Here is a 26,298-nt window from a genome sequence, read left to right as displayed (position 1 = left end):
TATGGTCTCTGTGTCAGCTCCTGCCTCCAGGATCCAGCCCTGTGTTTGAGTTCCTGCCCTGAATTCCTGTGTGAATAACTAGGTGGAAGTGTAAGATAAATACACACTTTCCTCCCCAACTTGATTTTTGGTCATGGTGTTTCATTGTAGCAATAAAAACCCTAACCAAGACAGATTGTGACCACTTAAGTCTTAAATATTCCTAAAAAATTCAAAACTTTTGACTCAATGTGTCAGCTTCTTTCCTCTTCCTTTTGATTTTTACACCATTGGTTTCTTCAAATTAACAGTATCTGTGTGTCTATTACTAAGATTTAATTCTAATAGGAATAATACATTTATAACTTTTCTCATTTCTAATTGCTCTGAAAGATCCAGAGTGGGTGTTCAATTTAGTTGCCATCTGTCCAGATGGTATGGTAGGATTAATAAAGAAATTACTGTAAATACAGACAAGAATAAGATCAAGGACTAGAGATCATAGAGAAAACTCTTTTTTGTTTTTTTTTTTTCAAGATAGGGTTTCTCTGTGGCTTTGGAGCCTGTCCTGGCACTACTTCCTGTAGACCAGGCTGGCCTCGAACTCACAGAGATCCGACTGCCTCTGCCTCCCAAGTGCTAGGACTAAAGGCGTGTGCCACCACCGCCCGGCGAGAAAACTCTTGACTACCAATAAATGCTAAGGATATAGCAGGTGAAATTAAGGAACATTATTCTGGAAGGAAAATTGAGCACATCAATAAGGAGTGAGTGGTGCACACTCTTAAATCATTGTGTGTGGTTATTGCAACCTCAAATGTCACCGCTGACAAAAACAATTGTTGGAAGTTTCTTCTGAGAGCCTTGCTTCCAGGACTCCTGCCTGAAAGCAATGAGAGGATTTTCTAAATGTGTCAAAAGAGTGTAGCTTCTGAAGTATGAGGAGATACAGTCTCACAAAAAACTCCCCAATCCTGTGGCTCCAACAGTCTTTTTGCCCCTTCTTCCACAATGTTCCCTGAACCTTAGGTACAGAAGTTGTTTTATAGAAGTATCATCCAATGGGAGTGGGCTCCACAACTCTACCTAAATATGAACAAGGCCAACACCAATGAACATAAAAAAAGTGGGCAGGGAAAAGCCCACAAGGTCTCAACCCTATATATTATCAATCTATAAAAGTATCTACTGAGGCTGGTTAGATGGCTCAGTGGTCAAAGGCACTTGCCCTCAAATATGACAACCTGAGTATGATTCCCAGGACTTTGGAAGGAGAGAACTGACTCCCTGCCAAAGAGGTGTCCTCTGACGCCTACATGCACACTATGGGGTGCGTGTGCACATGCGTGCTTGTATGCACACACATATACACAAATGTAAAATCTTTTTTTTTTAAAGAGAAAGTATCTACTAATTGTGGAACTAATTGTGTGTCAATGTGAAGTATTGTTATAACTATGTTTAAGAAATGATTGAGACAATTTGTATGGGCAATTTATGTGGAAAAGTTAAATCTTGTACAATTTTCTTTTTAAAAATTGTGTGTGTATACATGCATATGTATGGAAGACAGAGCTTGGCATTGGGTGTCTTCTTTAATAATTATACACCTCTCATTTGAGACAGTCTCTTAGTGAATGTGGCTCTTCCTGGCTAGATGAACTAGTTATTGAGCTCACGCTCCATGTATCCTTCTGTCTCTACCATAACAACACTGGAACTAAAGGCATGCACCTAGATTTTTATATGGCGGATGTGGGCTCTGAACTCGGACCCTCATGCTTATGTGGCAAGTGCTCTACCAACTGATCCATTCCCCTCTTACAAAATTTTCTTAGATATATATGACAATGCAGATATGAAACTGCCATAGAATTATATGTGATACCAATGAGAATTTTGATGTCAATGAGTTCTTGGCATGTTGTTCATTACAAGTAAATCATAGAATAGCTTACTTATTTGAAAAAAGTCCTAAATAAAACGTATGCAAGTCACAATATACATGAGTAAGTATTAGATTTGCTTATTGTTAGTATATTTAGTATTACAAAATATTTCAGAGACCCAGAGGTTGCATTGGTTTACTAAAAGGTTTGCCAGAAATTATTTTTGTGGTAAACTATTTATCTAGAGCATTTTAAAAATACAGTAGCTGACATTAGATATCAGCATTATAAACTAATGAATATACGTATGCAATTACAATATATAAAGTTTGATATTCTTTATGACCTGACCTTATGATTCCCTTGCAGAGCTATATGTTTAGCAAGTGCTTTGCAATTGACCTATAGACTCATATAGGCATACAAGATGCCTATAATATAGTTGGAATGAGAGGTTCTTTATATAGAAGTGCAGATGGCACCAATTGGAATGTGTGGGTTCTCGGGAACCATTCTCTGCAGAGATAGTGAGAGCTCAAGGTTATACACATTTGCCAGTGTTAGAGGATTTCTCCAGGATCCGCATTTGACTCAGTGAATAAGTCAATTATTAGTTTTCAACTTTAGCACATTCTTCAATGTTATCATATTCAATAATATGTTCTCAAAGAGATCTAAATAGATCAGTGGAATGTTACAGGGAGTAACGGCCCTTGTTCAGGCCACCTGGTTAGCTTACACCAGAAATACAGAAACTGTATTCATTTAAACCACTGCCTGGCCATTATATCTAGCTTCTTATTGGCTAACTCTCACATCTTGATTAAACCCATTTCTAATAATCTATATATCACCACAAGGTCATGGCTTACCAGGAAAGATTCAGCCTGTCTGACCTGGTGGCTCCATGGTGGCTGTCTCTCTCTCTCTCTCTCTCTCTCTCTCTCTCTCTCTCTCTCTCTCTCTCTCTCTCTCTCTCTCTCTCTCTCTCTCTCTCTCTCTCTCTCTCTGCTTTCTTCCTCCAAGAATTCAGTTCTGTCTTCTCTGCCTAGCTAAGTTCTGCCCTGTCAGGCCAAGCAGTTTCTTTATTGATTAACCAATGAAAGCAAATCATAAACAGAAGGAGCTCTAAACCAGTGGGACAAAATAAAAGTAAAACTTAGACCTATATATGTTTGAAATATTAGTTTTAAGTATAGAAGTGAACACCTTTATCCCCAAACAAATGGTAGAAGAATACACACAAATAATTATTCTGCGTTTATTGAGATATGTTTTTCTTTATTTTCTCCAATGCACTAATTGTTTTCAAATAGCAAAGCTGTATTAGATAATTGTACTATGTTGCAATGTGTTCAATTTCTGAGTGTGTGTCCATGAACATTGTCATGTGTCTGTGAATGTTTGTATGCATTGCAGAGGTCAGAGTGTTACTTTTTTATTTTTTGCTGGTATCATGCATGGATATAATGAATTCTAAGAATTTAATCCATTCTATTCTTTTACTTTCCTCATTGTTTTGCTGAAGCCCTTCTTCTGAATAAGACCCTTTACTCCTCTCACATCTTCCTTTTGTTTGTACTACTCTGAGTTTCATTAGTTTTGCTTGTACAAGTGAGGGTAGGAGATTAATTACTGCAATATAGGCAACTTACCAGTGGGTACAGCACTAAAGGATATAATATCCATCCCCATAAATCATTAACTGTCAATAGCCCTTATTGGAGGAGTGGTGGTGCCTCATGGGAACCTGCCCATCTATGACGGAATATGGATGGGTCCAGCTCTGTGTGGGTCTCTTGAAAATAACCATACCTGCAATAATTGATGAGTACAAAGGCTCTATCATGCTCAAGAGACATCTGTTTGCTACACATCGCCTGTCCTCTCTAGCTATTGTATTCTACCTGCTCCTTTTTTTCCAATGCTACATAAATATTGTGGGGATAAAACAGAGGATCCATTGAGAGCCATCTCACTAACATTCATTTCATATTTTGAAAAAATCTGTTTCCCTCTTTTAATATTAAACATAAGCTGTTCCTTCTTTTAAAAAAATACAGTAGCTGCCATCATGAGATGGAGACACTTTACCTCTTTGACTTTAACAACAGACAGCTTAAAACTCAGAGGGAAGGGGCAAACTGTATGGTGGTTAGCTTCCCTTTCTGAGTTAGGGTAAGGTGCTCACTCTAAACATAAAATTTGGTGTAGGAATTCCCTAAGAAGGAATCAACTCATTAATTTCAGATATTGACAAAAAGTCTGTATCTTTATGCCATCTCACGCCTTTTTTAATCTCTAAAAAATTCTGTATTTAACATTTTAAGTTCAAATCAAAGAGAAAACATTGACAGCCTGATATAAAGGAAAATGTGGGATTTCTGGTATGCATATTAAAGTGGTAATAAATAAGTTATGAAAGAAAATTGTAATAATTAATTGTTGCTATTTGAATTTTGATTTTTAACTCAAAATATCATTAGTTTGAATTTTTTATCCTAATCTCATAGGCTCATTTTATCATTACTTGAAGAAATTTTTATTTTATTTCTGGCAGTTTATTTTTTATTACCAGCCTGAATCACTCATTTCAGGTATGTTGCTAGCTCTTGTCTCCTTTGAATTTGACATTTGTGAATGAGGAGATATTTTAGTTATTCCACATCTCCACACATTCTTCCCCCAAGAAAAGGAAAGGTGTGAGTCTAGAACACTGTCAGTCCTTAGAGGTATAAAATATATGGTTTTATTTCATATATGTTATAAATATAATAAATATTTACTGAGCAGTTATTAGAGGAGTTATATAAATAATAGAAGGGTGGATTTACATGAACAATATGCACATATCTAGATAGCTTTGTCAATGAAAGATGTATTGAATTAAATGTTATTAAATCACATCCATGTTTAGTATAATAGGAAATCATTTTTCATTCTCTTAAACTTCTTTTTTACTCAATTCTGCTATAGATGCCTATACCAAAGCTGAAGTGATTTATTCTTGGACTCTTGGGAAGAACAAGTCTGTGGAAGTAGCACAGGATGGCTCTCGCCTGAATCAGTATGACTTGCTTGGCCATGTTGTTGGGACAGAGATAATCCGGTCTAGTACAGGTATTGGCTTATTTATTTATTAAACTTCTATGTAATCTCTACCATATGCCAACATTATATGTATAACTTATTTAATCTTTAAAACAGTTTTGAACACTACTACAATGATGAAATTAAAGGAATTTAATAATTTATCCCATGTTGGAATTCAGTGTCAGAATCAAACTGTGAGCCCAGGCAATAAGCTCTTAAGTCCCTTTGAAGCCCAGTACCCTGATTCCTGTTAAGGCGTGTGGCACAAGTAAAGGAAGTGTGATAGAAATCAAAGAGGGCATAGTGATAAGGCCACTGAGCTTAGGTCAGAAAAGGTTCATTAGTGCTGAGGCAGAAAGTATTTGCCCTTCTAGAGGTACAAGAGAGTGGTCAGAAAATTAGTTTCTTCACTAGATTACCCACCTCAAAGAAAATGTGTTTTAACAAAACCTGTGACATCTTCACAATAGCTTATTTTTGGATAAACAAATACTTTTTGAGAGACGTGTTCTGTAGTCCATTTGTATACTACCTGATTGTAGAGGTACAATAAAAATGAAGATTTACTTGAAATAAAATAATACATCAAAAGGAAAACAGAATAATTGGAAAAATGGAATAGATGCTAGATCCCATATGTCACATAACAATCCTTTGTGCTATTATAGTGTGGAGGTGTTCAGCATTACTTTTTAAACATTAGTCTCTGTTGAGTCCACAATCACTGATGAAGTTGGATACCCAGCCATTCTTTCATTATTTGGACATTATTCGGCTATGACTTCATGATGTTATAGCATGTCATCTTGTGTGTCCTTCACTTCAGGACCAGGGGAGAGTATAGAATATTAGAAATGCCTTGGCGCAGGGCTGTGGATTTCCTATCCCCAGGAGTATATTCTGTACAAATTAATTGTGCTCCCTGTCTTGGACCTCTTCTGAAATACCTACTTGGCATCAAATTTGAAAATCAATCTTACTAGTTATCCAAGCAGTCCAAGATCTCATTTCATGGTTTAAAACACTGGTTCAGTTTTATCACATGGAAAATATATGTTCATAATAGGAATATTAAAAATGCAAGGGAAAGCCAATAGAGGAAATTTGGATATAACCAACCCAGTGTGTTCTTGGTCTCTGTATCTGCAGATTCAACCAAGTAAAGAATGAAAATGTTTTAATTGTGTACTAAACATGTGTAGAAGTTTTTTTTGTCATTATCTATACAATATAGTATAGGAATTGGTATAAAAATTATTTGTATTATATGTGGTATTTTAATTTTAAAGAATAGTATAGCTGAACATAGGTGGATTTTTTGTTTTGTTTTGTTTTTGTTTTTTGTTTTCAAGACAGGGTTTCTCTGTAACTTTGGAGCCTGTCCTGTAGCTAGTTCTTGTAGTCCAGGCTGGCCTCAAACTCACAGAGATCCACCTGCCTCTGCCTCCCAAGTGCTGGGATTAAAGGCATGTGCCACCACGACCCAGCTTGAACATAGGTTTTATACACATATTATGCAATTTTATGCAAAAGACTAGAAAATTTGGGGATTTTGTATTAATAGGGGTTCCTGAAAACAGTCTATCAAAGTTACAGAATTACAGTTTAACTCTTTAATTGCACTACCTGGAAAAAAATTTAGCAAGAGACATGCCTCAGTAGTTCTGGCTATTCTTACAAAGGGCCTGGGTTCAATTGCCAATACATATATGGTAGCTTACTATGCCTGTTTCAGGTAATCTGACACCATCTTCTGACCTACACAGGCATCCCCAAGCATGTGTCCACACACATACCTGAAAGATGTGTGTGGTGGGTATGGGGAGAGGGAGATAGATAAGCAGATAGACACAAACGGAAATAAAAATAAAAAATAGAAAAATCTAAAATAGAAATTTTTCCTTAAAAGATTTAATATGTTAATTACATATGTATATGTTGATATATAGGAGAATTTCCTTAGCATTTTTCAGTAATTCTAAAGTTTAATTAAATGGCAATTTGGAACACTGAAATGTTTCAGTTTTAAAGGGCCCCTGCCATTTATTCTGTTTTATAGTTTTATCTACTTTTAATATTAGAGATTTTATAAAGTTTTTTTCATTAGATGTACAGGAGCCAAGCGAAATGCACATATGATTTAATAACAATATATTAAAAGTGGTAATAAAGGCATTAATTCTTGTTTTGTTTACTTTGAATAAAAATAAAATAATAATGTTCTCTCTTTCAAGGCCAGAGAATTCTTGACAGTTATTTGTGTTTTTCTGTGGAAAATGTAGCCTTTCATTGCTGAAACCCAGCAAAAGAATAGTTTCATTTGTAATGGCATTGTGCAGTGCTGCTAGCCTACTTAACCAATTATCTACCATTGTGCCCTGTGTTTAATTCTATAAACAATATTTGTGTAGACCCTCCTTTTCCAGACAGCATTTTGCTACAGTATAATTATCTGTCTATGATCCAGACAGAACATTTTTGAAAATAATACATGCTGAAAAACTGCCGCTCTAAAAGTTTAACCAGTTCCCTTTCCCACTGTCCCTGTATGAGCGTGCTAGTTTTCCTTTTTCCTTAGCAATACAAGTATTATGAATTCAATTATCCCCTCTACCCTGAAAGCTATGTCAAAGTGTTAACCTTGTCACCTTATAATGTGACATTATTTGGGACTACTGTCATTATAAATGTTATCACTGAAGATGAAGTCATATTGCACTAATGCAATATAATTTTGGACAGAGTGGAGTGAACATGAGAGACTATATGAACACATAGGCTGTGATCAGGTGAATGTTTCCATAAGCAAAGAACTGTCAAAGTTTGTCTGCAAACAAGTTGAGATTAGTAAGAGACAAGGAAAGAACCCCTTACAGTTTTTTTCTTTATTTTTACATTCCAACCACAGTTCTCCTTTCCAACCCTCTTCCTTATCATCCTCCCCCCAACCCATTTCTCCCACCAGCCCATCCCCCATTCCTTACTCCTAGTGGTTAAGGGCTCCCATGGGGAGTCAACAAAGTCTGTCACATTAAGTTGGGACAGGACCAAGCCCCTCCCCCCTGCATTAAGGCTGAGCATGGCATCTCACTCACCATAGGGAGTGGGCTCCAACAAGCTAGCTCATACACCAAGGATAGACCCTGGTCCAGGGACCTCTCAAATAGTCCAAGCTTCACCACTGTCTTCCGCATTCAGAGGGCCTAGTTTGGTCCTATGGAGACTCCACAGCTGTCAGTCTAGAGTTCATGAGTTTCCACAAGGTTGGTTCAGCTGTCTCTGTAGAGTTCTCCCCCATGATCTTCACCTCCCTTGATCATATATTTCCACCTACCCCCTGTCTTTGATTGGATTCCCAGAGCTCAGCCTGGTTCTTGATTGTGAATCTCTGTATCTCCTTCTATCAGTTACTGGATGAAGGTTCTAGGTTCTCTGGAGCTGTGGATTTTAGTCTGGTTATCCTTTGCTTCATATCTAATATCCACTTATGAGTGAGTAATACAGTGTTTGTCTTTCTCAGTCAGGATGGTTTTTTTCTAGTTCCATCTATCTTAAAGTAACTCTAACAAAACAAGTGAAAGACCTGTATGACAAGAACTTTAAGTCTCTGAAGAAAGAAATTGAAGAAGATATCAGAAAATGGGAAGATCTGTAGTAAGGAGGCTGCTTGTTGATTCCCAGCTGCTTAACCCGAAAATAACCACACAGAAACTGTATTATTTAAATCACTGCTTGGCCCATTAGCTCTAGTTTCTTATTGGCTAACTCTTACATTTTAATTTAACCCCATCTCCATTAATCTGTGCATCACCATGAGGCCGTGGCCCACCAGCAAAGTTTCAGCACATCTGTCTCCTGCTGTGGCTCCATGGCTTCTCTCTGATTCTGCCTCCTTTCTCCCAGCATTCAGTTCCATCTTTCCTACCTACCCAAGTTCTGCCCTGCTATAGGTCCAAAGCAATTCCTTTATTTATCAATGGTAATCACAGCATACAAAGGGAAATTCCACATCAAAAATCTCCATGCTCTTGGATAGGTAGTATCAACACAATAAAAATGGTAATCTTACCAAAAACAACCTACAGATTCAATGCAATGCCCATCAAATTCCCAACACATTTCTTAAAAGACCTTGAAAGAACAATATTCATCTTCATATGATAAAATAAAAAGAAACAGAATAGCTAAAACAATCCTGTTAAAACAATAAATGAAAATTCTATAGTCATCACCATTCCTGACTTCAAGCTATAGTAATAAAAACAGCTTGGTATTGACATAAAAGTAGACATGTGGACCAATGTAATCAAATCAAACACTCTGGCAATACAGTACACACCTATGAACACCTAACTTTTGACAAAGAAGCCAAAATGGTACCATGGAAGAAGGAAAACATTTTCAACAAATGGTGCTGGCATAACTGGATGTCAACCTGTAGAAGAATGCAAATAGCTCTATACCTATCCTCATGTGTAAAACTCAAGTCCATGTGGATTAAAGACCTCAATATAAATCTGACCACACTGAACCTGATAGAAGAGAAAGTAGGAATTGGCCTTTAATGTATGAGCACAGGAGATTACTTCCTAAATATAATACCAGCACAGACACTGAGAGCAATAATCAATAAATTGACTTCTTGAAACTGAGAAGCTTCTGTAAAGCAAAGGACATGGTCAATAAAACAAAACAGCAACTTACAGAATGGGAGAAGATCTTCACTAGCCCCACTTCTGACAGAGGGCTGATCTCCAAAATATATAAAGAACTCAAGAAACTAGACATCAAAATGTAAAATAACCCTTATAGGTTTTAAACAGAGCCTGGCCCTACTGGAACATTCATTTCAAACTTCTGAGGTGATAAAATTGTCTTGCTTTAACAAATCCAGTATCTGAACCTTTGTTGAGGCAGTGCCAGCAAATTAATGCATAAGGAAACTCTTGTTTAATTTTTCTTAACAATGAAGAAATTAACACATGTGTATTGATGAAATTAAAAATGATTGATTGTTGAGATTGTAATATGTGCTAGACACAGCACCAAGGACACATATTAACTCATTTTAACATTGAACAACACTGTGAAGTAAGCAATATTGGTCAGGTGTCTAGATAAAGAAATCATGGATCAGAAAAATATCATTGCATTAAGCTCTTATGGTTTAGTTCCTTTCACGCTTATATTGTGCTTTTACTGCTATATATTTTTACTTTTAGAGATATAACATGGATTCTTTTGTTTCAAGTATATGAATGCACAGTGCACTTCACTCACCTAATACCATCCCATCCCACTAGAAGATTCAGTATGTCTTGTTGGCTATGTTTCATGTGCTATCATTCTTTTTGTTTTTGTTTCCTTGTCGTCTTTTTTTCTCAAAGATTAACAACTACATTTAGTTATTTTGTTGGTGCAAATTCACACTAAAGATCCTAATCCCAGAGTCTGTTAGGTTATGAACAGGGTGGTTATGAAGGTAAATTTAAGGTTTCTTATATGGTATTTAAATAAAGATATAATCCTGGATTATACATGTAGGACCAACATAATTACAAAAGTTTATTCATAAGGAACAGGTGGGAAAGAAAACCAGTCAGAGAAAATAAAATCAGGGTTATCAACCAAGAAATGCTAATATTTGCTTCTCCAGAATCATCAGATAGAATGCAGCTTAGACAGTGGTGTATATGAGTATCAAATGTTATATGTTTTCAAATGTATTTAAAGAAAGCATGGAGATTTTTAAATCCTATTTGAGATTTATGACCTCCAGAAGTATGAAAGCATAAAATTGTTTAAGGACTGATAAGAAACAAATATAGCTCTCTGTTAATAATTAAGATTTTAAAAATTGGTTTTAAAAATTGAAACAGAGCAAGAAACACACAGACATGCATACATACACACAGAGAAAATATTAAGTAATGTTTTTTGTTGGGGTTGCATTTTTTTTCTCTGCTGGCACCATCCATTTCAATGTAGTCATTTCTCTGTAGAAAGAGCCTGCAAAGGCTTAGTCGGGGAAGGTATTCTGGCTTGCTCTGTTTGGGCAGAGAAAGTAAATATCTCAGTAGCTCACTGTGACTGTCCTATGCTCCTCTATTTATTGATTCTTGACCTGTTGTCTTTCTTAGGGGCTCATACTTGCTTTGTATCATTTATTGACTGCATTTGTTGTGTCCTAAATACACATTTATATTAACTTAGGTTCATGTTGATTTTTTCTCTTTTGTATGTTCTCTGTATTCTGTTTCTGAGTCAAATTATTTAATAAGAATGGATATACATTTTGTATATTTTCCACCTAGTTTTAGCTTTCATACTCTCCCTCCCTCTCTCTCTCTCCTCTCTCTCTCTCTCTCTCTCTCTCTCTCTCTCTCTCTCTCTCTCTCTCTCTCTCTCTCTCTGTGTGTGTGTGTGTGTGTGTAATTAATAATTCTAGGGAAATAGACAAGCAAAAGTTAACCATGGTTACTGGTAGCAAGGAGAAGTAAGATGGGTGAGTGGGGAACATAACATGAGGGCCGGGCTCATTGGTGTTTCTGTCCCGCTTGGTCCCCCAGCCATTTAGTCCCAGAAAAAATCACAAAGAGAGTCTGCATTACTTATAAATTGATTGGCCCACTAGCTCAGGCTTCTTATTAAATCTTACCACTTATATTAACCCATTATTCTGATCTATGTTAGCTATGTGGCTCAGTACCTTTTTCAGTGGGACAGGTCACATCCTGCTTCTTCAGTGATCTGGGCAGGAGTGGAGGAATGGGCTTCCTCCTTCCTAGAATTCTCCTGTTCTCATCGCCCCGCCTCTACTTCCTTTCTGGTTGACCTACCTATACTTCCTGCCTGGCCAATCAGCGTTTATTTAAAACATGATTGACAGAATACAGACAATTCTTCCATACCATTGATGTGTTTTCTTTCATACCTATTGATTTAAAAACTATGTACATATTATGACGTCACATAAATGTGGCAGGATTTCCCTTCTAAATTTTGAATATGCCCCTCCATGGAAGTTACATTATGTGACTAGGGACCTGTGCAGAGAAGAGACCTGCAATCCACAGGTGTTCTGTTTGGTATGGTTGAATTTCTCTCCTAACATTAGTCTCCACTTCACTGTGATATAATTTCATAGGCTTTCGTCTCTTGGCTCCAGACTCAAATGTCTGTAAAATAAATGAATGACATTCTTCAAACTTGGTGACTAGGTATTGACACCAGTTTCTATTTCAATACTGACTCAATTTCCTCCTACTTTGAAAATTATTATGTCAATTACTTAGGAGGATAGTTAGGATTCATGATTTTTCCCAATCTTTTTTAGATGTTTAACCTTTTGCTGCATCAGTTTATTATAATTACAACTTTATGATGTCTTTATATGTAGACAGACCAAAAACAGGAGACTGAAAGAAAGAGACATAAAAGAAACATAGAGACATGGAAATTAAAAGGCTACAGAAGGCAAGATAAAGCATAAGGAAGGGATGTAGAGAGATAAAAAAGATACCATTATGGATTTAAGGCAGGAAAAACTATTTTTTGTTTATTGAGTTAATTTGTCAAGATATATTTTTTAAAAAAATTCCTCTGTGTATTTCATAACTCTCAATAGCTAAGTTGTTTAAAATAAAGCTTCAAATATTTCACACATAACTCAGATGGAGTTTAACAGGCTGGAGAGCAAAAGCGGGGAAAAATATCCCAAACCACTTATATAGTTATCTTCATAAAAACAGAGAAGCATCAATAAAGACAAAAAGGAAGGGAACATTAGTTTACCTCAACATTAATTTGTAAGCTGTTGTACATTTCTGCCTTCAATAATAGATAATAATTAATTTGTAAACATTAGTATATTTACTATTTCACATACAACAGAGATGGTACTTAATAAGCTTAACCAGCTGGAGCTCATCAGTGAAAACAGGATAAGAGAAGATGGAAAAATCTTCCAATCTTATGAAAGGCTGAGTTCTCACTTTGACAGACAAATTACGAAGAGATGATAGGAAATGTTGGCAATGTGTTTGAAAAGAACTTGTCAGTGAACTAGTACAATAGATTAATTTGCAAAATATCTGTGAATTGCTAAAGTGGCCTTCCATTTTCTCCTTTCCTTTTTCCAGCGAATACAGATAATCTGCAAAAAAATTAAAAGGCAGAAAGAAATGATGGCTCTTCAACCAGTACAAGGTTTTAGTTCTCAATAATAAGATGGCCTTTGCTACTTGGAAAACAGAAAACAAGGTCAATAGTGAAAAAAAGGGAGAAAAGCTTGAAGAAAATATTTTGGGTTATTTAACACAAATGGTTGATTTGATAAACATTTCACAAGCACATTTGTCTTCCTTTTTAGATTCATAGAGTGCAGCTGTGAATATTAAATAGCATATAGTAACACTAATATATCAATTATATTCTATATATTAGGTATTTCACATGAATCAGGAGCATGGTTGATAATTTATGGGTAAAATTGTCAAGATAATCAAAGTTCAACTCTTGAGAAAATTAAGTCCTCAACTCTTTATCAATAGGAAAGGGTAAAGGAAAGGCAATGGAAGAGGAGAATAAAGGTATTGGAAGGAGAAGGGAAGAAAGGGAAAAGGAAATCAGATATATGGAAACAAAGATAGAGACAGAGAATATGATGCCAAGCATTTTAAATATTTTAATTTAGGTTCAGACATGCGAGAGCTACTAGTTTTTGAGATGGGATAATCTGTTAATAGGATCAGTTTGGAACAGAATAGAGGATAGAGAAAGTAAAAATGTCCAAATAGTTGTGCCAAATACAGATCTAACTACAGTTGGGAACCCCAATGCCCCTATAACAAGTTATTACCACATTAGGGGCTTAAAACAGACTAAATTCCTTGTCTCTCAGATTTGGAGTTTGGGAATCTGAAATCAAAACATTGTCAAGATTACTTCTATATAGAGATGGTGAGGAAGAATCTGTCCTTTGCCTGTTTTTTAACTTCTACTGATGGCCAGCCATTTTTAGTTGTTTAGTGGCGCTTGTATTGAGTATACATCATGCTATTCTCTGACTCAGCTATTCATGGAAAATGGGATTCACCTGTGTCAAATGTTGTTAAAAATATAGAAGCCTGAGAATTACTGATTGATGTTAACAGAGTAATAATTGCTATTAACTTTTGTTTACCACCCATCACAGATCTGTTGAAGGGAATGGGGTAATAAGAGTCAGTTCACATTCTGCTATGTGAACTTTAAAACAATTTATATATTCATATTTGTGTATGTGTGTGCTTGTCTGTATGTATATTACATACATGCAGGGTTCACAAGGCCAGAGGAGAGTGTATGTATGCACTTCTGGAGCTGGAATTTCAGGATGTCTTATGTTGCCTAATGGTAGATGCTTAAATCTGAACCCAGGTCCTCTGCAGGAAACTATACATGCTAATTATCATTGATCCTTCTCTCCAGACCTCATGTGATCTTTTGTTTCTAATCAAACAATACCTGAGAATACAAAAAAAAATGGTGTCAAAAAGAACAAACTATGGATACAACCTATATGGGCTTAATTTTTGGGAACCACTAGTTACTAACTATGTACCTGTGCATGGTGTTCGATCCTTGTTTGAGTTTCTTAATTTGTAAAATGGGGACTACAGAAGTTCACACTTCAGAAGGCCATTGTGAAGATTAATTATTTGAATAAAGTTTTACATGAGAATTAGTAAGTGCCTTCTTTATAAAAACATCATTATTTCTCAATACTTAAATAAAAACATAATTTGGATAAACTTGTCAGACTTTCACTGAGGAAATTGTTATGGCATATTGTTAGTGTATCCTTCACACCAAAATACTATTGCATAATTTTGATTATTAAGGAGCTCAAGAGTTTGGAAGGCATTAGGATGTCTTAACATGATTATAAGATTGAGGATCTCTGGGAACAGAACTGAGACCCAAGTTACTTTAACAATGTTTTTGTGACTCCATGCTGCCTGATTTTATTCTCTGTCCAGGAGAATACGTCGTCATGACAACTCACTTTCATCTGAAGAGAAAAATTGGCTACTTTGTCATCCAGACCTACTTGCCATGTATCATGACTGTCATTTTGTCACAAGTGTCTTTCTGGCTTAATAGAGAATCTGTCCCTGCCCGCACAGTCTTTGGTAAGTGTTGCCTTATGGATAATGGGGGTGGGGGAGTAGAAGCACTTTCCTAGTCAGAGTAGAGGTAAGAAAAGTGGAGGAATGAACCCCTGCTACAGACACAGGATGGTGTCCAAGCCCAATAGCAGTAATGGCATTGTCAGATGCATCATTCATATCCCTACTCCTTCGTGCAGAATTTGGTTGCTTGAAATCCGAGTAGGAAGAAATTTACTCTTTAGTGAAAAATATGTGAATTTAGTGCAGAGAGTAGAAAAAAATTAAGGGTAGAAAATCAGCCTGAAGACAGGGAATTAGATTGGGTTTTAAAGGTAATTTTTTCATTTTAAAATTTATTTTATGTTTATAAGTGTTTTACCTGTGTGTATGTTTGTATGTGCACTGTGTGCATGCCTCATGCCTATAAGATCAGAAGAGGGTACCAGATCCACTTAGTACTAGAGCTATAGATGGCTGTGAGCTACCATGTGGGTGATGGGAGCTGAATCCAAGTCCTCTCTAAGAGGAATAGATGTTTTCAAATGCTGAGTTATTTTTACAACCCCTAGGAACAACTTTCTGTTTACATTTATGACTTGTATCTGCTCCAGCCTTTTGAGAGCATGAATTCACTAATGTAGAGGGAGGGGGCTGCTTGTTGCTCCTGGCCGCCCAGCCATGAAATAATCACACAGAAACTGTATTGTTTAAGTCACTGCTTGATTCAGTAACTCTAGCTTCTTATTAGCTAACTCTTACATATTAATTTAACCCATCTCCATTACTCTGTGTATCGCCACATGGCAGTGACTTACCGGCAAAGTTTCAGCATGTCTGACTCTGGTGGCAGCTCCATGCCATCTCTCTCTGCCTTCCTTCTCCCCGCATTCAGTCCAGTTTTCTCCGCCTGCCTAAGTTCTGCCCTATCAACAGGCTAAGGCAGTTTCTTTATTCATTAATTAATAAAAGCATCACATAGACAGAAGAACCTCCCATACCACACTGATATTCAGTAAAGGCTACATATACACTTTCAATTGTTTCTTGAACAGTATGTACAATCAGAGAAATTTACTTCAATTTGAGGCTACTTATGTCTAGGAAGAAGTTTGCATGTCATTGGCCTCTCTTTCCTCAGAGACTTAAAGCATACAAAACATTTTATGTCTGTTTTTTCCACAGCAGGTTTTCGGAGGAAAAAAATTAAACCTTTCAGGCTATTGAACCACTGGGGAAACAGAGTGTGAAGCATACAGTAAGATATACTAGATACCCATACAGAAGGCATTTCTGCCAATATCGTGAAGCTGTATAGTGTTACATCAATAGTAGATGATGTTTCAGAGAGAAATAGCTGATTGGGCCAGCTGTAACAGGAGAAAGCAGCAGAAAGAGAGAGAAAGTGATAAATAATAGAAAGGTACAACATTAATGGAAGTCAAGAGGGAAGTATTACATGGCAGAAAATAGTCACGTGGGCTAAAGGTCCACTGCAAATTTTTGTAAAACATGGGTGGAATCTATCTGTTAGTTCTGTGGTATACTTTGATGTTAACTGAAATAGAGGAAACATAAGTTTTATAGGTGTGGTTAGAAGTTGCCATTATTAGAGGGAAAAAGACATGATAAAATATATTGTATAAAAATTATTTTCAATAACAAGTGGCTATTTAGCTGAGTTACTAGTTTTGGTAAAGAAGTATCTGAATTTTAAAATATAAAAGAGGGTACTGAGCTTCAACTGGTAAGAATTATAACTAAATCTGTAGTATACTAAGTAATATCCTCCAAAAATTCATCTCCAAGTGTCTGAGATATGGAAATATGGCGATATATGGTGAAAATGAATCTCCAGATGTGGTGCAGTTAAAGACTTCCAGCTGGAGATATTATTCTGCACTGGTCAGGTATTTAACTACAGAAGAAAAGCGTTGTGATAAAGGAGGCAGGCCAGATTGGAAGATGTTCTGTTGTTGCCTTATAGGAAGAGGAAAAGGCTCACTAGTGAAGAAATGCAATTGATGTAACTTTAAAAACTGCAAAAGGCAGTAGATTATTATTGTTATACCAGAACCTTCAGAGGAAGTGGGGCCCTGGTCAAGATTGACCTTAACTCATTAAAAGTAGTTTCAGGCTTATTGTATAATCTGTAATTACAGGTTTGTGGCGTTTTAAGGCATTAAATATGTGATAACTTGTTATATCAACCAGAAGAAATTAAGACAAAATATCATTCCCACAAGTCCAATACCATTGAATGGTTGTGACCTCAATATAAGAGAACATTAAGAAACTACACATAGAATAGAGAGATAATGTGAAAGCATTTTGACTTTGGCCTGAGCTATGTGTAAAATACAGGCTTCCGTGAGAATTTATTCTTTTTATAGTTTAAACTGGACTGATACTAATTCAGAATTCTTATTTGCAGTAACTGAATTATGAGAAAACCTCCAACTTGAAATGCTAATTTAAAAATTAAATACAAAGATCCAAGGATAGTCAATATCTTCTTGAATAAGAACAGAGTGGAGAGACAGGCCCCATAGGGTTTCAAAATGATTAAAACACAATAGTCATTAAGGTAACATTGTTTTGGTATAAAGAAAAAAGTAAATTAAACACTACAATGAGCTTGGAAGTATTCTCTAGTATATGGAAACCTGATTTACCACAAAGATATCATTGGAGAGAAATAATTGAAAGTTATTCATAGACTTAGATATAAAAATAAAAATATGATGCTCTTGGAATAAAACAGAAAAAATATACAATGTCCATGTATCTTGTGGAATATGTACTTTAACTTTGTAAGAATTGGTCAAGCATTTTTCAAAATAGTTGTATCATTTTACACAAACCCCCTAATATGGATGTTCTTCTCTTGCATATATAACCAATTGAAATGAATAATGTAATAAAATGCATTAAATAAAAGCAGCTCCACAAGAATGTTCATATATTTAATTCACAAATATGCATTGATGGCTAGCCACACAGTGATATAATCGTATACATTTCTCCAAAGAGCTCAGATGTGAAAGATATTTTGTCTTGTTGTAAATGAATTATGTCACAGGAATACAAAACTGTAAGACTATACATGTTGGAGTAATTGGAGACTTTCAAATAGCCATGATGAATGTTTATAAATAAAAGACATCAATGAGGAAAAATGTAGGAGAAAGACTGTGGGAGGAAGCATATTGGTTATCGAGGAACTTGAAAATATAAATAAATAATCATTTATTTAAGCATAGTTAAGTTACCTCTGAATGGTGCGAGCTCATCAACTCTGGAATAACAGTTAAGGAACCTCATGGGAGCAAGCTAGGCCCTCTGCATGTATGTGACAGTTGTGCAGCTTGGTCTGTGTGTAAGACTCCTAGCAGTGAGATCAAGACTTGCGCTGACATTTAGCTGGCTTTTGAGGAAACTGTGCTCAGTATGTAAAATAAATGAAAAAAGCATTATCTAAATAAAATAAAATAAGAAAGATAGATTAAAAAGAAAACACCTAAAAAGACAAAAATGAAATGCACAGAGAGAAATGACATGAGATTCACTGAAAAGGCATAATACAGTAGAATGACAGAAGTGAAAAAATTACAGATAATAGCTAGGCTAAAGCTGGCTCTATCTAAAGAAGGATAGAAAGTTACAATTAGAAGGAAATCTATAAGCCCTAGCAAGATGAGCTGAAAGAATGCAAATTTGTGATTGTTATTATTAGACTTTCCCATGTCCACCAATGCCCAGTAGTGGTGCATGCCTTTAATCCCCGAACTCAGGAGGCAGAAGTAGGTGGATCTCTGAGTATGAAACTAACCTGATCTACATAGAGAATTCCAGGATAGCCGGGGCTACACAGAGTAATCCTGACTTGAGAAACCAAAAAAGAAAGAGAAAGAGAAAAGAAAAGAAAAATACTGATGCCTGTTCACTAAATGAAAGAAAAAAATCCTAGTAGTAATGTTGAAATTATTAATAAAAATAATAAATAAATGAGTCATGGTAAGTGTATTAAATTATAAATAATTGTAATGACTTATAAGGAAAATACTGTGGTCTAATGTAATCTATGTAAGTTGATATGGAAAAAGAAAAAATATTCTATATATTTTCATTATTATTGAAAAATATCAACTAGCATAAAATTTTCATACATTGAAGGTACATAGTGACTAATAATTGTTTAAATCTCTAAGAACTGGTGAATGTACAACTATTTTTAATAAACTTGGCAATGTCACATAAACTTAAACATATTCATACCATATAACCTTGCAGTTCCATCTTTAGGTATTTATGAAGAGAAATGTAAGGATACTTACATAAATACTTAACACAATTTGTTTAGACATTCTTATTATGTGTTGAACATTGGAAACATTCAGATGCCCATTTATAAATTAATAGATGAACAAATTAGGTTACACTAAAACTATGGACTCATCCTGAAATCAAGAAAATTACTCTCAAGCTATATGAAACATGAATAAACCCAAACTATTACACCAAATGAATGTATCCAGACAAAAATGAGCTCATACTGGATGATAATGCCATGAAACTGGGTGTGGGGCTGATAGCAAGAAGGGAGTGTAAGGGACATAAACGAATCTGAGAGGTCATGTCGGTTCCCCTCATTGTGCAGTTCAGTAGAACAGACACATCTTAACAAGTAAGTGTACTAGAAGCACTTACTAGAAGAAGTGATAGGAAGTGAGGAGGTCAACCAGTTCTACCTTAGTCCTTAAATAAGAGCTTTCTGAAACAGTCTTAAAATAGAATCACTGTAAGACTGGCTCTCTTTTTAAAAGCCAAAACACTCTATGAAGTATACAGAATGCTTAATTGAGAGCCCCCACAACTCTGATCACCTAAGAACTCTCCATAATGTGATGGGTCTAATTAAGTCTCAAAGGCTAAAGTTCAAAAACTCTCCATTGAGATAAGATACAGAGCATTTGTGCTACAGTACATTTGCTATAGACATTCTTAGGCAGACCATGCACTTGTTCATAGCCATGAATGAAATAGTTTATTTCACACATAAGGCTCTACTTCCTTTTTCTCAATTTAATTTTTCTGAGAACTTCATATATAAGTACCAAGTGTACATCACTCATACACTCCTTTCTTGGTATATTAGGGTTGGTGAGGTTCGAGTCTATTATCAGTTTTTTTGTTGTTGTTTATAAGTACTGACATTATAGCTTATCCTCACATTGTTTAAGCTGTGTTTCTGCAACTCAGCTCTGATGCTAAGTTTCTGCAAAGGTTAACCTTTAGGGTCTTTATTGCAAATTCTTCTCCAGTCTGGATTTTCATGTATACAGCATATGTGCAAGTAAGGAATTCAAGGGATCCAGACCAGAGAAGAACTAAGAGAGCCAGAGACTCCTTTTGTTGCCTTACTCTTTAGCATCTCACCCCATCAGCATTTCATTCTGTGCCCCACTTGATCCATGCACATATTTCTCATCCTCCTCAGCTTTTCAACAAGCAGAATGAGATTGTGATCATTTCTCCTTCAAATCTGATTGAGTTTGGGAATTTGAAAGTCCCAGATCATCTGATACTCACAGATGGGAGAAATAAGGCACAGAGGGATTAAACGAATTACCAAGGTACAAAGTGAGTGTCAGCCAAAAAAGTTCTAGTTCTACCAAAGCTTACAAGATATAGCTCAGTTGAGACCTAGACCTGGATGCAGCTACAGAAACATGTCCCATAGTAGTTTGTTTCCTTATCAGAAGAACATCACAATAACAAGAAGTAGAAACCAGACTGAACTCTGACCTATGCTCTGAATTATGGCCTCAGTTTCAGGCTTGTCAAACGAAAACTACGAGGGCTGAGAGAAAGGTGAGCAAAAGTAGGACATGAGGCAAACATTGATCTCCATCACTCTGGAGATGAGAAAACTTTTCTTGGGTCCCCACAGGCCTATCCTGGAGATGAGGGAATGCATTTTTCCTTCTTGTTGGGTCACAGAAAGAACACTGAGATTCATCAGTAGGCTGATCATTATAGGAAGCTAATTTAGCTCAAAAATAGGTCTGTAGAAGGAAGCGGCGGGCTGCGTTCCCGCCGCCCAGTTCCCAGCAACCAGCTAGCTTTACCCAAAATAATTACACGGAAACTGTATTCTTTTAAACACTGCCTGGCCCATTATCTGTAGCCTCTTATTGGCTAATTCTCACATCTTTCTTTAACCCATATTTAGTAATCTGGGTAGCACCACGAGGTGTGGCTTACCAGGAGAGATCTTAACCTGCGTCCATCTCGGAGAGGAGCAGCATGGAGACTCCAATGGCGACTGCCTGAAGCGTCTCTCCAACTCTACTTCCTTGTTCCCACAATTCTGTTCTGTCTGTCTCTTAAAGGGCCAAGGCAGTTTTCTTTATTAATTAACCAATGAAAGAAACATAGACAGATAACTCTCCTCCATCATTTCCCCTTTTTCTGTTTAAACAAAAAAAAAGGCTTTAACTTTAACATAGCAAAATTATATATAACAAAACAGTTATCAAGCAAGTATTACAGTTACAATATTTAAATCTATTTTATCTTTTATCATAACTAAGGAAAGCTATAACTATCTATTTATTTTTTAACTCCATCAAAGACTCCAGAAGGATATAATGTTACCTAAGTAAACAAGAAATAAGTAACTTATAAAACTCTAGAAATGACAGAGACAACTCGCTGTCTAGACAGTCACCCAAAGTTTCTCTGTACTGTTGGGGCATCCATCTTCGGGCTTCAGGCCCACAGTATCCAGCAGACATTTTCATGAAGCAGAAAAATTTTAAAGACAGTTTAGTCACTTTCTGCTGTGTCCTGCAGAACGTCTCGCAGACTCTTTTATGAATCAGGAACCCCGAAAGACCATCTCACCTTTAGGCAAGTTTAGCAGTCCTCTCTCTGTGGGTTTTTTGTGTCCAGATTATGGAACAGTCCAGCCAAGAGCAGTTTCTTGTCCAAATGGCTAACAAACTCCATAAGTAGCCTCTTTGATGCCCATCTTTTTCTCGAAGTAGATTGGTGCTGCCAGGAGCAGACGTGTCTCATTGTCATGAAAAACCCTAAGTTATTAAAACATTAAATGCCATATTTTGCAGTCTTTGAAAGATATGAAGAATGTCTATCTAACTGAAATATATTTTTACATATCTAGAAAATCTAATAACATGACTACAAGCTTAACTATTATCAATGATTATCCATTAACCTATATTTTCTAATTATACATTACAGTTTTTTAAAATGAACTACAATCACAATAGCTTAATCAAGATCAGAAATACATATACATATAACAAAATTGACCTTAAAATCCATACCATTGTAAATTATTTATCTCTATATCACATCCCCCTTTAAATGTAAAAGAACATTTATAAACAATATTTGGGAAAATGGGCGCAGTTTTTTCTCTCCAAACTGCTTCCTGCTGAATGGGGGCGCTGTTATTTAGGTCTTTCATGGTGTAACCTGTGTGCTAGGTTCCTCTCAGTTGGCAGTTGAGTGAAGTAATTTTTTGAAGATGTTTACAGCAATAGAGGTACCACAATGAAGAATCTAATTCTAATGGCAGTTGGAATAAAGTGGTTCCTAGGTTGATCTATCCAGCCTTGACATTCTGTACAATTTACTTTAAAAACAGGCTATTACTTGAAGCAAAGGGGAAGTATATTTTATTACAGAAAAATACATCAGGCTACTCCACAGACAACACAAGTTAAGGGGTCTACTGAGTGTGGTGAAACACTTCCTTTCAGGTGGGAAATTGGTTACCCCATTAAGTACACTGCCAGTGTCTTTCAGTTGCAACTGGCTCTTGACTTTTCTCTCCTCAGGTGTCACCACTGTTCTCACTATGACCACCTTGAGTATCAGTGCCAGAAACTCTTTACCTAAAGTGGCATATGCGACGGCCATGGACTGGTTCATAGCCGTCTGTTATGCCTTTGTGTTTTCTGCACTGATTGAATTTGCTACTGTCAACTACTTCACCAAGCGGAGTTGGGCTTGGGAAGGCAAGAAGGTACCAGAAGCCCTGGAGACGAAGGTGAGTTGCAGTAAAGGAAGGGCTGAGAAGCACTTCCTGTGAGATCTGGATTGGGACCAGAAGTGAACAGCCTGTAGCTTGCAGGAACTGAGCAGGGCTATGTGCTACTCACTGGGGTCATCAATCCAATTTTCAACAGGAGTGTTTCTTGGCAACCTGGAGTTCAAATAGGAACTATGAAAAGAAGGCTAATAGCATGTAGGGTTTATGTCTTGTTGTGCTGAGTCAAATGTAAATGTGGTGTGCTAGGCTCTGGGGGACATTGATAGAGAGCTACCCAAAAGCTTGGAGTCTTATCTACATCTGAAGAATAGTCTCCAATACCACTTCTACCCCTCACTCTCAGATTCACATTCCAGTCAAAATGAAATGCTCATCATTAATTCTAAGTCTTTGTGTATTTTTTATTCTCTACCTGAAGTGTTTTTTTTTTCTTTTTGGTAAAAACCTACTCATTCTTCCAAACCCAACTAAAACATTACTTTCTCTGTAGAACCTATTAGGAACCATGAAGACAGATTTGGCTTTCTTGTGTGTGATATTTGTTTCTTGATATTAAAATAGTTTAGTTGTATTAAAAGTAATTATTTGCCTCCTTGCTAGGTTATAAACATCATGACTATTAGGGGCTTGTCTTCATCTTGGCAAAGCAACTGAATAAGAATGAAAGCTGAAGAAATGTTGGCTAGATAGGTAGATATATAGATAAGATAAACTCACTGGATCAATAGGAATTGCCCATGATTGAGATCAAATATATCGTCACTCAATATTTTGAAGAGTTTAGGTATCTAGACCTAAATTACATTATATAGTATTCTTAAAAGAATTGGAAATATAATCTAAGAATCACCCTTCAAAGAATCACACAAAAGAGAAATGGTGTTGAAACTTTTTCAATCTGGGGTAAAAGAAGTATTTCATAAAACAGAATGTCGAGTTAGCAATCTTTGAAGTAGACTATAATTACTTACTGAAACAGAACTTATTAACTTTGTTGTAAATGAAGAAAAACTATCTATATTTCCTCCATCTACTCTACCATAAGATTTTTGCTTATTTTATTGTTATAGTGTCTCTAGTTTTTTTTTATCTTTATCCTTGCCATACACTGACTCTTCTATATATTGATTTGTCATTTATTATCTAAGAATGTTAACTTCATCTACAGACATAAGAAAATTGGTGTACTTATCCTACTTCACACGCTCTTTTCTCTATTCATTGTTCAAATTTGTAATAGTGATATTTGTAACATCCGATTTTGTGTTTACCCCTCGGTACAGTTTACACGCCATTGTACAGTACATGAGTCCGGCAAGGGCCTGGAGATTGAAAAAACACACAAAGAGACCTGGGTCATTTGAAAGGAGATCAGCCAAATGCCGTTTATTTAATTTTGGGGAAATCCTTATATACCTCACTGCTGCTGCGCAAGGATTTCCACCCAGGCAGGTGGGAAATTACCATACCAATGAAGGAGTCAACAATGCCCTATAGCTAATCACCAGGCGGGGCAGAGGGAGCACAGGAACAAACAGGATGCTTAGTTAGCTGACCAGAAACTGTCCTCAAGATGCACCCCAGGAACAGGGTAGACCCGGGCCCTACATGTCCCCCTTTTATATAAATTATATGACTAGGCCTGTCTTGGGTGGCATTGGACTTTAGGCAATACCCCTTACCCGTCATGGGAAAGCGTCCAGGTCAAAACACATTTTCTGTCTTAGGTTGGGGCAGCCCCCCAAAAACCTTTCCCGTCATTGGCTCACTAGTCACCCATCATAGAGTTCAGCCAGATTTGTGCTGAAAGATTTTCTGGGGCAATTGCTAAGAGGACTTGCCATGTGGCAACATTGACCTGAGCTTGCCTTTGGCTCTGGCACCATGAAACCATGAAGATAATGCTCCAGCACATATAAGCACTCCTTAGGAGACTGTGTCTGCTCAATCCTTAATAAGTCTGTCCAAATTGGAGTCCTTTAAGTAAGGTCTCAGCGCTGGTGAAAGGAACCCTGGTATAGTAAACTAGAATAATCTCAAGAGCCAATTTGTAAATTGTATATTCCAGGGTCCATGAATAACAGCAATAAGCTTTTACTGTAACCTAGCAGTGGACTTTTAACCACAACCAACAGCAAAATTAACTTTAATATTTATTTGTAAATTTAGCTCAATTTGAATGGCCAAGGCATTTGTAACCTGTCCTGAGAGGGTATCCATTGTGCAAGCAGAAGCAACTGACTGACTAATGGAAAATCCAGCAGCTCTAGCCGCTCTGGCAGCCACAGCAATGGCTGCATTATCATGGGATGGGTAGATAGGTCCTTAGCACTCGGACCACGACAGCCAGCTCCTCAGGATCCCAGCAACTCTTCAGTTGACAAGCCAGTGTCTACTTGATCTCTTGGCTCTGTCCTGTCTTCAGGCTTCTGGACGGGAAAATCCACAGCCTGCACCAGACGCTCAGGTACCCATATTGGATTGTCAGCATCCTGTGGAAAAACACAAACAGCCCCTCTTCCCCACACCAATACAGGATCTGGGCCATACCAGGTGCCATCTGCTAGATTCTTCCATTTAACATGAGGCATCCCGGAAAAATCTGGCCACCAATGTCGGTCAGCAGTGGTATGAGATTGAGCATCAACAGTCAAAAAATTTAAAATGTATAAAATAAAAGACAAATGGTCTCTGGGGGTGGAACCATATTCCCCCTTTTTTGTTTTATGTAAATAGGCTTTGAGCGTACCATGTGCTCATTTTATTATAGCTTGTCCTTGAGGATTATAAGGTATTTCCATTTTATGAGAAATGGAAAATTTAGAGCAAAATTTAGTAAAGCCAGTGTTGGTGTAGGCTGGCCCATTATCAGTTTTTATAGTTTTTGGAACTCGCATGTAGGCAAAAGCCTAGAGACAGTGACTTTTAACATCCCGTAATTTTTTTCCTGTATGAGTTGAGGCAAAAATAAGATGAGAATATGTATCCACGATTATGTGAACATATTGTGAACGTCCAAAAGAAGGAACATGGGTGACATCCATTTGTCATAAATGATTAGGAGCAAGCCCACGAGGATTAATTTTTAAATGGAGAACAG

At 36.6% G+C, this 26,298-nt stretch overlaps 1 protein-coding gene across 4 annotated transcripts in view; it reads left to right on the top strand.

The window, feature by feature from the left end:
- Window positions 1-26,298, top strand: part of Gabra3 (gamma-aminobutyric acid type A receptor subunit alpha3) — a 332,417-nt gene that overhangs the window by 278,440 nt on the left and 27,679 nt on the right. For all 4 annotated transcript variants that reach the window (XM_038317280.1, XM_038317279.1, XM_038317281.1 and 1 more), the window contains 3 exons: window positions 4,845-4,988; window positions 14,984-15,136; window positions 22,984-23,195. In XM_038317280.1, the coding sequence (XP_038173208.1) occupies window positions 4,845-4,988; window positions 14,984-15,136; window positions 22,984-23,195 (509 nt within the window). The remainder of the gene's footprint in view (window positions 1-4,844; window positions 4,989-14,983; window positions 15,137-22,983; window positions 23,196-26,298) is intronic.

The sequence above is a fragment of the Arvicola amphibius genome, chromosome X, assembly GCF_903992535.2.
Source record: "Arvicola amphibius chromosome X, mArvAmp1.2, whole genome shotgun sequence".
Taxonomy (NCBI): domain Eukaryota; kingdom Metazoa; phylum Chordata; class Mammalia; order Rodentia; family Cricetidae; genus Arvicola; species Arvicola amphibius.
The sequence above is the reverse complement of the archived record's forward strand: the minus strand, read 5'-3'. Positions and strand labels throughout refer to the sequence as shown.